The sequence below is a fragment of the Tursiops truncatus genome, chromosome 10, assembly GCF_011762595.2.
Source record: "Tursiops truncatus isolate mTurTru1 chromosome 10, mTurTru1.mat.Y, whole genome shotgun sequence".
NCBI classification, from domain to species: Eukaryota; Metazoa; Chordata; class Mammalia; order Artiodactyla; family Delphinidae; genus Tursiops; species Tursiops truncatus.
In genome coordinates, this window is record NC_047043.1 from 25389821 (window position 1) to 25403577 (window position 13757).

General features: G+C 38.1%; 1 protein-coding gene across 1 annotated transcript in view; it reads left to right on the forward strand.

The window, feature by feature from the left end:
- The window catches only part of PKHD1 (PKHD1 ciliary IPT domain containing fibrocystin/polyductin), a 424868-nt gene that overhangs the window by 370848 nt on the left and 40263 nt on the right, over positions 1-13757 (forward strand). The window contains exon 60 of the mRNA XM_033864110.1: positions 12437-13451. Coding sequence (XP_033720001.1) covers positions 12437-13451 — 1015 coding nt within the window. The remainder of the gene's footprint in view (positions 1-12436; positions 13452-13757) is intronic.

Consider the following 13757-nt stretch of genomic DNA (forward strand, 5'->3'; position numbering starts at 1 on the left):
TATGGCAAAGAAAGTAAATTTGCAGAGATCCAGGGGACTAGTTTTTCAAGGAGCTTTAACAGAGAAGATTGATTCTCAGGTATTGGAAGCAAATATCAGGATCAATTATGTAAAGAATATTTATGTTTAGAAAGTTCTAGGCCAAACGTTAACTGAGAATTCAAACATTTCATGTCCTCATCTTGTCTCCTGAGGAACAACAACAACAACAAAAGTCCTTTTATGCTCTTTGTTCGCTTTCCTAAAGCTGGATATATTATGTATGTTCAGAGAAAAGGATACATATGAGAAGAGCAAAGATGCTGTATCCATCAGGGTAGCCTAGATTAGGATGCCATAGCACACACTCTGCAAATCTCAGTACATCAAAAAAAACCCACCAAGGTTTATTTCTTGCTTACACTTCTTATTTGTCTCTGGTTGGCAGGGACCCAGTCTGAGAAATCAACCTTCATCTTGTACTTTGCTGGTCACTGTCTTAGTGACAAACTTGGAACTCTTTAGAGCAGGAGTTGGCAAATATATTCTATAAAGGGCCAGATAGTAAATATTTTCAACTTCACAGGCCATAGAGTTTCCGTTACAATGACTCAAGTCTGCTACTGCAGTGCAAAATCAGAGGTTACTGTAGTTGACAGTGCATAAACAAATGAGTATGGGCTGTGTTCCAATAAAACTTTATTTACAACAATAGCCAGTGGGCTGGATTTGGCCTATGGCCTGTGGTTTGCCAGCTGTTTCACTTAAGTTGCATAGAAAGGGACACTTGGTACCTCTGCTCAATGACTAACGGCTAACTAATGATTCTACTCAACCACGAGAGGATGGGGAAGTACAAGCCTGTCACTTCCCGAGGTAAGCCCGGCCTTACATGTGTTCACACACATACCTGGAAAATGAAGAAGAATAGCTGAGCAGTTATTTTCACAGCTCCACAATGCTTGATTAAACCTACAGGTCTTTTAAGTTTCTCTGTCCCCTCAATTTTCTCCTTAACTCAGAAAATCAGACTACAAGGTGCAGTGTTCATTTGCTCCGTAACAGGAGGTGGAAGTGGCTGGGTAGTCAAAGAGGACGCTGCCCAGCTCTGTTTACGCAGCCCTGGGGGCCATGTACCTTCACCTTTGGGGATCCTAAAGTGAGTCAGGATATGCACCCTGGAAGCAGACCTTGGAAAGGGATTTGGAAGGAGCAAGAGAGGCATTGTATCAGATGACATTCCTCAACAGTGAAATTGCCTAGGGGACAAGTCATTTTCTCGCAGGCCAGTTTTTGAGAAGTTTCCTGATGTCGCAGTGCAGCCTGGTCACAGGGAGCAGTGACAGATGGGGTTTTCGGTTCATTTTACTATAGATGGAGTCTCACTTAAACCCATTGTACCACAGGATGATGTCACTTTGTGTATCTGGTTTTCTAGCAAAACCTACCTCCCTCCCCAAATCAAACCAACCCCACCTCGCCCCCTCCTGGTTCACCGTTGTTTTATAAAGTCAAATGGTTCTGTGCCTTCCGTTGACTCACCTCTTTTAAGTTTTATTGGTACTTAACTGCTCTAAGAGCAAAACTTAATGAGTGCCTTTATTTTTACACACTTCAACTCATTAATATATCTGACTTTTCTCCATAGGAGGAGTTTGACTAGATATAGAGAAATGTATATTCAAGTGGATCTGTCAGTTAAAACAGAGACACTAGGAATCTATTATACAGGTAGCAGGCTCTCTATACATGGAAATATCTGCTCATATTGATTATAATCCATACCTTCTAGAATTTTAGGGCATTTTTTGCATATTATCAGACAGCAAAACACTTCAGTAAGCCATTTTAATAATTACATTTCAAAAAGGTAAAAAACAGAGAACAAAACATATACCTGAACTAGGATCCCTTAGTTGGTGATAGCCCTTAACCTTCATCCTCCTAATCAGTGATATTTCAGTTTAATATGAGAAGATTCTAAAGGCAAAGGTTACTTGACCATGATAAAGAGGACCACTTAAAAAGAGTGAGAATAACCTACATGTAAAAAAAGTACTTTCAAGGTCCAGATGATATTTTTATTTAAAGTACTGTTGTACTATACCTTGAAATTAATTGTAATTTACTTGAAGGTGCTATGTTTTCAAATTTCATTTCTCAGATTAACTGCCAATATCAAGCTATTACAGAGAAAAGCTCTAGTGTTTCTAAAGAGACTATTGTCTAAGTTTCTTTGTTTGGAATAATAATAATGATGATAATACCACTGATTATGTCCCAGGCATTGTTCTGAACCTTTTAAAATACATTTAATCGTCACAGCTGCCTTATGAGCTTGTTACCATTCCATTTTTCTTCCCACTTTGCAAAGGAGGAAACTGAGGGCACAGTGAAGTTGTTACTTGCCTAATATTACACAGAGAGTAAGTAGCAGAACTAAGATTTGAACCACCGCAGTTTGCACCAGAATCCATAAATAACCAGCAACTGTAGGAATAACCACTGTGCTCTGACATCTTTCACAGCTGGGACAATTGGATTAGAATTGAGATGCCAGTGAAGAAGCAGCAAAATTTAAGGACTTAAAAACAATCAACCCATGTCATGTAGGAAAATCTGTGCTGTTTTGGTGTTTATCTAAATTGACCACAGATTCACTGAATAGAGGCAACTGCATTTTCCTGGGACTGTGGAGATACAGGGAAAATGCTAACCCCCTTTCTTTCAGCAACTGTCTGGTGTAGACATTTCTCTTTCTGGAATGAAGGAATGTGAAAGAAAAGGAAGCACTCAGAGGCTTCAGTTTGCTGTCAACAGGTCATCAATGAGCTGGGTCATTATTGTCACTCTTCTCCCTCCCACCTGAAGTGTCCTTGGTTTGTCTGCCACAAGCCTCCTTGAAAACCCCCTGCTGTACTTGAGTTCCCATACATGACAGTCTTGCCTTGCAAAGCAGATTAATACAAAATATCAGCCAAAGGTTTGGTATTCCCAGCCCAGATCTTTATCGCAGAATAAAGGGCGGGAATTTATCTCTCATGAGTCATGGGCATTGAGAAGCTGGGAACATTTCACCGGCAGGAGGAGTTGGCAAAAATAGTCCCAGTGGATTTCAAGTTTATTTGACTAATTCTTTCACCACTTGTCAAATGAAACTACTTTTGTTTAGGTGACAAAACAAGCTGTTTCCTCTGCCATTTCTCCACTGAGCAGTATAGGCACTTGTGGCGAACACACATTACTGCTAACTGTTATGATGTTTGCTGTCAAATTCATTTATTTATACAACTGCTGGAAAGAGCCTGCGGCCCATAAGCAGCCATGAAAGATTTCAGAGTCGTGGTGTGGGGTCATGAGAGGGGGAAAAAAAGTCTCCACTGGTTATGAGAAAGGAACTGACACAGGAAACGGTCACATATGGTGTGGATTTATTGTGTCCGGGGTTTCCCATTCAAATCTCATTACAGCCACAGCTCAGAGCTGGGCATGGCATGGCTACATCCATTTCAGTTTTGGCATCCGACAGAATTACTGCTGTAGCTTCACGCCGAGGACTGGAGTGGGGATAAGTTTATCATTCTGGGGAGAGAGTGTGCCCGAATTGTATTTGTAAAGAAGGCTGTTGGCTGTCCCTTCCTTTAATATAGCCCATGGACGTCACTTTGTTCAAAGCTGGCAGGCAAAGTTTGCTAGTAAAAATGAAATAGGAGGGTGGCGAGAAAAGGTGGAATGGGGTGGAGAGTATATGAAACCATATAAAGTAGTCCTCTACTTATATGAGTATTTAAGGGAAAAGTAAAGATTAGATGAAAGGGAAATCACCTTGAATTTTGCAGGTTTTAATTTATTTTTTGATTAGTGGAAAAAAATAGGTGTCCTGCTTAGAGACACGTGTGTGCCCACATACCTATGTATGTGTGTATACATGTATTTCTTTCTGACCTGTATGTTCTAAAATCACAGAATTTTATGCCCACATTTTAGTGTTTTCTTCACCTGTAACTTGTCTCTTTCAAAATCCTTTATTGTGAATGCTTGCAACACTTATAGATGCTGTTTTAGACTCCTACGAGGCAAATGTCATTAGTTGGAGATAAGGATAGTGCCAAAAAAAGCAAGAGGAGAGTGCAAAAAGTATTTAAAAAAATACTCCTTTTTAAATTATGGCGAATGTAACAGCTTGTATATATTAGCAAGTGTTTGTTCCTGACTCTGCACGTGCATCATCACATTTAATGCTGTTCATCAGCCTGTGGATTGGGAACTGCTCTCAACCACTTTTACAGATGAGTTACCTGAGTCAGAGAGAGGATACTTATGTAACCTGCCTGTGGTTTTGCAGCTGGAAGGTGGCAGAGCCAGGACGCAATGCAGGTTTCTCTAACAGGAAAACCTGATCTCTTGCCCCCAAAACTGGGCTTCCTGAACTTGGATTTACATTGGCTGTTTTCAGAGCAGTATTCACTGAATAAAAATCATAATTGAGACCATACCCGTAGATGTTTGCAGGTGAAATCATGATACAACAAAATAACAAAAATTGGGCTTCCCTGGTGGCTCAGTGGATAGGAGTCTGCCTGCCAGTGCAGGGGACATGGGTTCGATCTCTGGTCCAGGAAGATCCCACATGCCACAGAGCAGCTAGGCCCGTGCGCCACAACTACTGAGCCTGTGCTCTAGAGCCCGAGTGCCACAACTACTGAAGCTCGCGTGCCTAGAGCCCGTGCTCCGCAACAAGAGAAGCCCCTGCTCGCCACAACTAGAGAAAGACTGCGTGCAGCAGTGAAGACCCAACACAGCCAAAAATAAAATAACAAAACTGCAAAACTATTTTCTATGACACTTATTTCAAGCAAAATATAGACAATGACATTTCAACATAGTGAAATCATATAAAGTAGTCCTCTAGAATTAATTTGAATGGACTTTCATCACCAAAATTAAGATTTCTTTTTTAGTTTGAAAAAGGAAAAAGGAAAGATGGTTGATTCAGAAGAAAGGTCTATTTGATACATATCTGACCTTCTCCCCCATCTTCATTACCACCGTATTCAAAGTAGTTTCATCTCCTGATCAAAGTAACACTTTTTATAAAAGGAACAAATATTTCAAAATATTCACCAAGAGAACTTAGTAAGGACAGAAGGACCTTTCACAGAAGGCCTTACAGGCATCCTTGCTTCATATAATGGTTGGTCTTATGTGGTTTTCCATTTTTCTCACATTAGTTTGAATACGTATTCCCACGGAAAATAGACTCAAGTTCAAGAACTTTGGTGAGATTGCTCAAAAATGGGCACAGATCCTAGAATCTGTAGCTCCTGAAGTCTGTTAGCCCATTACCCCTCTAGATGTGCATTCGTCATTAAGAGCCTTTCGCACCTCTGCAGTATCTTGTCATTTAGAGCTGTCTTCATGCTCAGACATCTCTCTTTTTATTAATTTTAATTTTTTTAAATTGAAGTATAGTTGATTTACAATGTTGTGCTAATTTCTGCTGTACAGCAAAGTTATACACGTATGTACATTCCTTTTTTATACTCTTTTCAATTATGGCTTATTTCTGTCCTCTCTTGACTCCTGAACGTGGGGAGTCACTTCGCCACGCCAACCACCAGCTGTTACAGTGTCTTCCTCACTGAGAATGATGCAAGGAGACTCAGCCCCTGAGTGCCACTGCCTAGCAATTTGTGAAAACCAACCTGGAAATGCCTTTATTTTGAAGCTCCATGACCCGAACTTGGAATACATTAAATTTTCCAATTCATTGAAATTTAAGTCTCTCAAATTACATTTTCTTATAATACTATCTGAGTGTATGGGTATATGTGCAAACATATATACCTTATCTCTTCTACAAGGACGAGAACTACCATATTATGGTCACTCGATATATTTTAAGACCAATAATTCTAGACTCCAAATTAGCAAGGTTGTGTTTTTTGTCATCTGTGTGGAATCTGTTATGCACAAGAACATCACCCTCAATTTACCTTCACTTTACAAATATAACACATGCCCATTAGTTTTGAGGTTTTAAAAAATAGTTTTTAGCTTGAATTCCCCATTCCAAAAGGTAGATAGTTTTTCTCTATTATTGCTAATATGACTAAATACATATTTTCTTTAATATTTCTTTGCAAGATTTCAGTTACTCCATTTGTACATTTAGGAACACAGATTTTGGAGTTTCATTCCTCATAGCCTGAAGGTCTATGACAACCTATATAAATGGGAATAAATTCAGCTTGTCTTCACTTTATTTGATCTGTGGCCATTTATATTTGTTAAATTAGAAACAATGAGGTGTAAATGTTGTTTGACAGAAAAGAATTATAAATGATTTCTTTTCATTTCTTGAAAATAAGAGGATGATTATATATTTTGTTTTTGTCAAAATCTGCTATACTTTTGTCAAAATCTGCTATCTGCTATTTTCAAACATATACATTTTTCTCTTTTGTTGAAATGGGGAAGATGGAAGGAATCCATGTGCCTTTGAGTCAAAACATTTATTTTTAAAATACTTCTTTCTTTCCTTCTGATCCATTTTTCTAAATAAGGGATAGAAATTTTTTCTTTTTCCTTTTCTTTTAATTTTTTTTCCTAGCAAAGACGACCTCTTTGGCATATTTTCTTTTCAAATGTGAAATGAAGTGGAAAATCCTCATTTCAAGACAGGAAGGACAAATATTGACACAAAGTTAATAATTGTTAGAACCCTGGAAGCAACCTGAGTGCACACACACTCACACACATTCACATACATACCCACCCACCTTTTCCTCTGCTTCCTCCTTTACCAGGAGTACCTAACGCTCCTCCTTTCTGGTTTCTAGGTCCATGGTTTCCAATCTAGGGAAAGGCGGACAGAGCATACTGTATGTCTAGGATATTTTAGGATGTTAAAGTACACACAGAAACAAGTGCACGTATGCACACATGCACACACACATACAACCTGCTTCATCTAATTTCCCCCACTTAGAGAGGAGCTTCTGGACTTTATCACTGGTCTTGTCCATCTTGAATGAAAGAGCATAGGCCAAGCCAATACTCACCGGTCACTCAGCATTTATTAAGTCCTGTCCACTCTTGCCTTCTGGAGAGGAATGCCCTGGGGCGACTGGGTGGCTGCCCCTGACAGGCTGGGTCACTTTATCTATTCACATTGATTATGAAAGTCAGCTGTGGCCAGACCTTGGTGGGTTTTTTTTTTTTTTCACCCTTCTTCTCTCAGCCCCTCTTAACAAGCACCCCTGCCTGGATTTTCATGAGGAAATAATCAGATTAGGCCTTTCACGGTGAGTTCATATGGAGTTCTCTTTCTCCAGTGTGCTACTAACTGAATAAACGTGTTTAGTGGTAAATTGTAAATGACATTATGATTACCAAAGCCAGCATGGGTTTCATTTAAAAGTGATCAGAATTGCAGACCACAAAAATTGTGACTGGCAGATAAGGCCATTTGGAGAAATCAGAAAAGAAAAGACAAAAAAAAAGTGAGAAAGAGAATCATTACTGAAAACTACATCCTTCTCCAATGGAGAGAGGCAGGAGGAAGAGAAACCCAGGGAAGGAAGAGTTGGATCGCTATTTAGAAGGGAAGCCAGACTGTCCATGTGGGTGCTGCCAGCTGTGTCTGGGAGAGGGGACGTGACATGTGTTTGGGTGTGCGTAGCCCTCTCCTAAGGAGTTAATGTCAATTCTCTCCCACAATGAAGAACTGCACCCATGTAGCAGCTTTGGAATCCCAGGGCATTGCTTTCCTGTGCTTGATTTTGCCTCACATCAAAATTAAAATACTGGAATTGATTAACTCTGAAGGTGAAATAGGAAAATTGATGGTAAGATACCAATAAACCACCGTCTTTTAGTCATTGGTAAGTTTTGGAGAAATAAAAGTAAAGTTTCTTATTTATGAACACCAGGATTCCTCATTTGGCTACAAAACTACATAATGTGACTTGCTGATAATCTTTAGTCTATTGCCTGTGTTAAATTGGTGGCTATACGGTTATACTTCAGGGAAAGTATGCTAAAATATTAAAAAGGCCAAATGGTAATAGAAAAGAAGCAAATGGACTCTTGCCAAATATGTGACTTGACAAATAACCAAAAACCTTTCCGTGAGTTCCTGTCAATAGACTGTGTTAAGAGAACTCCTGACTATACAGCACCCTTCCCACAGGGTTAATCATCACAGCTGACCCCACATCTAAATACAATCCCCAAATGAAGTTATTTGGATTCCATTTTATTTTGCCAAAAGCACAGGTAGAAGTTAAAAAATATGTTTTTCTCTTCCTCCTCTTCCTCATGGCTGTTACTAAGTAATTGTGTGAATCATAATTGCTGTGAGTCAATTTTTCTATCTATAAACTATGGATAATTAAACTTGCTATTAGAAAGTTTTAGGTAAAGGAAGTTAGGGAAGGAGGAAGGAAGAGAGGGAGGGAGGAAAGAAAAAGGGAAGGAAGGAAGGATTACCAGCCTTATAGCTTGAGGGTATCTTTGTAGTGAGGTCAAGTCTTCCTCTTGGCATTCTAATCCCTCTTTTATCCCATACCCCTTCCAGGTACCATTCCCATGAGTCTATGGACTTCCTGTCAGATATTTCTCTATCTGAAGCTCTCCCAAGCAACCATTATATATTATTTGCAACAACATGGGGTGACCACCCTCTGGCCATCTAAGACCTGTTGAAGCAATAAGTCAGAGTCTCCCATTAACAAAACTGTGTGAAAGTTTTGTCTTATCAGGAGGACCCCTCTGATAGTTTCCATGCCACTGTTACAGAATATAAGGATACGGTGTGTTTTCCTTAGTATCCCTGCTGCCTCAGTCATTACAGCAAATCCACCAGCACATTCTATTTACTGTCTGCAGAAGACACATTGTTCTCCTGATTCATTCATAGGCTTATCCAACCTTTCACTCCCTTCCTCCACTTGTTTAATGAATGAATGAATCAGCCAAGAAAAAAATGCTTTGTCATAACAGAATGTTTTTGTGTGTGGACAAATCAATTATGTGATTCAAGAGCAGAAGATTCATATAAATATAATCAGCCATAATTTCAGTCTTATGGTTTCATGTGAAATAGTTGGATCTCTCACAGAACACTATCAAATATTAACATTAATTCAAGGGGCAATTCTCACAATGCCCTTCTGTAGTATACTCTGTTCTTGTGATGAGTTGGTTTAAATTGTATTCAAGCTATAGAATAATAATCTTATAACTAGACACCTGGAAATAATAGATAAAAATTATTTGAAGAATAGGGGTTTTGAAAAGGACATTACATGTCAATCAACTAATACATATTAAGGAATTTCTACTGTGTTTGAGGTAGGATGTTGAACCCTATGGTAATTTAAATATGAGATATAGCCTTAGGCCTTGAGAAATAACACCTTAAGGACATTGGTTCCTAGTGTTTATGTAATTTATCAAAGTACATATAGTTAGTTAGTAGCAGAGAATGATTGAGAATCATATCAACTAAGAGAATAAGTATTTTATTTAGGTACAGTTCCAAGAATTTAGCAATCTACAGAGGTCACTATGAAAGACCTTATAACTCCAGAATGAGAAGCAAGAAGAATAAAGTCAGAGATCTATAAAACCGGATGGAATGTGAACGATTCATCAATGGCATCAGCATGGCTGAAAAAAATGTGTAAAAAGGAGAGTGAGCAGTAGGTTTAGAAAAGAGGAACTAGTGTGATTTGAGGATAATCCACGAGGAAAGGCTACCTTACTGTCTCCTTTGAAAATGATACACCTGTAGTAGCGAGTGATGTATCAGGGTCTCAAAGCAAAATGTCCATGGCTGTTAAGATCGTGCAATTAATTAATTCCCTTCACACTGGTTCCATGCTTTGGAAGATAATTCTTGATTTCACATTAACATTTCCATATTACCACCGGGAAAAAACACACTGTGTATAGGTGACCATTTAAAAAATATTTTATAATTAAATCTCTACTTAGATTAACAATTTCATATTTAATTTAATGAATTCAAGTGATTTAAGAGACAGAGCAATTAGAATTTTCTGTTTTGTGTCAGTTTTCAAGGAATCTGCCTATTTCATCGAAGTTGTTGAACTTGTTGGCATAAAGTTTGTTTGTAAGAGTCTCTTAATCTTTGCCTGTAGGATCTGAAGTCATAATCCTTCTTTCATCCCTGAAATTGGTGATGTGTCTTCTTCCTTTATATCTTGATCAGTCTAGCGAGGGGTTAATCAATTGGTTGACATTTTCCAAGAACGAAATTTTAGCTTTGTTCACTTTCTCTGTTTTTTCTTGTTTGTTTGTTTGTTGTCTGTTTCATTGACGTTTGCTGTTACGTTTATCATTTCCTTTTTTCTACTTACTCTTGGTTTACTTTGCTCTTCTTCTGAATTTGTAAGGGAGTACCTAAGGCATCACTTTTAGACAATTCTTCTTTTGTAATATAAGCATTTAACATAAGTTTCCTTCAAAGCAGTGTTTTTGCCACATCCCACAGTTTTGATATGCTAAAATCTCATTATCATTCCATTTGAAATATTTTACAGTTTTCCTTATAATTTTGACCCTTTTGTTGCTGTTATTTTTGAGGTTCAGGTGTCCTACTCCTGAAGTAGCATTTTGGTAATTAAGTTTATTGACACCATAGGCAGCTTTGGCACAGATTTTTTTTTCTTCTTTCAGCTTTCCTCAGTGCCCTATGACACTCTTCTTTTAAATTGAAGTATGGTTGATTTATAATGTTGTGTTAGTTTCTGATGTATAGCAAAGTGATTGAGTTATACATATATATATTTTTTTCATTATAGGTTATTACCAGATATTGAATATAGTTCCCTGTGCTATACAGTAGGACCTTGTTTTTTTAATCTATTTTATATATAGTAGTTTGTATCTGTGAATCCCAAACTCCTAATTTATCCTTCTCCCTCCCCTCTTCCCCTTTGGTCACCATAAGTTTGTTTTCTATGTCTGTTGAGTCTGCTTCTGTTTTGTAAATAAATTTATTTGTATCATATTCTAGATTCCACATATAAGTGATATCATATGATATTTGAATTTCTCTGACTTACTTCACTTAGTATGATAATCTCTAGGTCCATCCATGTTGCTGCAAATGGCATTATTTCATTCTTTTTTATGGCTAAGTAGTATTCCATTGTGTATATATATACCACATGTTTATCCATTCATCTGTCGATGGACATTTAGGTTGCTTCAGTGTCTTGGCTATTGTGAATAGTGCTGCTATGAACATTGGGTGTATGTATCTTTTCAAATTACAGTTTTCTCTGGGTATATGGCCAGGAGTGGGATTGCTGCATCATATGGTAGCTCTATTTTTAGTTTTTTAAGGAGCCTCCATACTGTTTTCATACTGGCTGCACTAATTTACATTCCCACCAACAACGTAGGAGGGTTCCCTTTTCTCCACACCTTCTTCAGCATTTATTGTTTGTGGACTTTTTAATGATGGCCATTCTGACCGGTGTGAGGTGATACCTCACTGTACTTTTGCTTGGCACAGATTTCTTATCGTATTACATGGAAGGAAGGATGCAGAAGGAGGCTAGATCATGCTCAAATGTAGTACATCCTACATAGTAATAATTTGATTTTTTTTTGGTTCCAGTCCTTAGGCTACTTAGATGAACATGCACTAAGGAAAATTAAAATATGTAGAAAACAATACAAGACAATTTTGTGACTATTAATTTAAAGTCAAAGGAACTTTTTTTGGTTGGAAGGTAACATATACCTTTGAATTCAGAACAGGAAGTACTCTAGGTTCATAGACAGGAAGATTAGGAATAGTGGGAATAGTGAATAATGCTGTTTCTTTAAATGTTTTCATTAGCTGCAGTCATCCTCAACTTGGGCTCTATTTAATGTCAACACTCCCCAAATTACTACTTTCCTCTTCTCCTCCTGTTGTATTTCTTTATTCTTCACGTTTAGAGAAAAAGTATGAGGAAATTATATAGTCTGACATCCAAACTATTTCACAATCTGGTCACAATATACCTTTTCAATTTTAATATACCTCCATAAAATCTCTGTTCCCGCCCCCTCAATCTACCTCTTTCCCATTGACTCAAATATCATTACCCTCTTCTCGCCTATCCTTTTTCCATTATGTAGACCTTAGTGATTATTCCTTTTTCTTAATTACTTTGTTTATTCAGCTCTTTTACCACTTAGCTATTATGCCCATTATTAACTTTAAATAGCATATTATGTAACATATAAATTTAAATTATATTAAAGAGCTGTATCTTTCCATATTTTGCCCAAGAATTTTTTGCATTCTCACACTTGAATATTCAATAAATGTTTCCTGAGGTTACTGATGATGGTGAGAGTGATGGATTGTAAATCATCTTTGAGAGATTGTGGTTCTTACGTCACTTGTTTATTTTCCTTTATTTTATAGGCACATTTAGAGAAGAGCAGAAATGCACATACCGATCGCTGATGCAAGGCTACATCTGCAAACAGACTGACCAAGTGATCTTAATTCTTGACAGTGCTGATGCCACTTGGGCAATGCAAAAGTTATATCCAGTTGTATCTGTGACTAGTGGTTTTGTTGACACCTTCAGTAGCGTAAATGCCAATACTCCCTGCTCCACTTCAGGGTCTGTATCTGCTTTCTATTCCATTTTACCCACCAAGGAAATCACCAAGGTCTGCTTTGTGGATCAGACTCCTCAAGTTTTGCGTTTTTTTCTATTGGGGAACAAAAGTACCTCCAAGCTCCTCTTGGCTGTATTCTACCATGAACTCCAGAGCCCGAATGTTTTCTTAGGGGAAAGATTCATTACACCTACTCAGGTTCAGTCAACTTCCTCACTGTTGAATGGGTCTATTGGCGCCAACTATTTCAGCATCATGGATAACCTCTTGTATGTTGTCCTACAAGGAGAGGAGCCCATTGAAATTCGCTCAGGTGTTTCCATTCATTTGGCCCTCACTGTGATGTTTTCAGTTCTAGAAAAAGGCTGGGAAATGATGACCCTTGAAAGACTAACTGACTTCTTGCAGGTTAGCCAAGACCAAATCAGATTTATTCATGAGATGCCTGGTAATGAAGCAACCTTAAAGGCCATGGCTGACCGTAGAGCAAAGAGAAAGCGCAATTGCCCAACTGTGACTTGTGCCAGTCATGATAGAGTTGGTCAGCGTAGACTTCTCATGATGGAAATGAGCTCATATAGAGTCCTACCGCCCACCACTATGGAAACTATCTCAAAAGTGATGGTCGTTGAAATTGGTGATCTGCCAGCAGTAAGGAACACTGGAGTAATTCCATCCTTATCAAGTAACAAATTACAGACTTTGGCTCACCAGGTTATCACTGCTCAGCAGACTGGAGTACTAGAGAATGTTCTGAATATGACTATTGGGGCCTTACTGGTGACTCAGTCAAAGGGAGTCATTGGCTATGGGTAAGTACTAATTATAATAACTTCTAAATGAGAGCTGATTTCTTGGAAGCGTATTGCAAATGTCAGCCTACTTACACTGAGTCACATAACCTGTCTGCTTTTTAAGATAAGAATAAAAATGTCAAAAGCCACTTATAGACTTAAATTCTCAATTTAAAAATTCTTTATTAAATCTGTAGTCTTCATGGCTATTCTATTTCCTGGGTAGATGCAGATGTTTTATTTTGGTACTTTAAAATGAAAAACATGGAGGAAGAGATTTTTCTAAGGCAACTTGTTTTCAATGTGCTTGTTCATTCATTTATC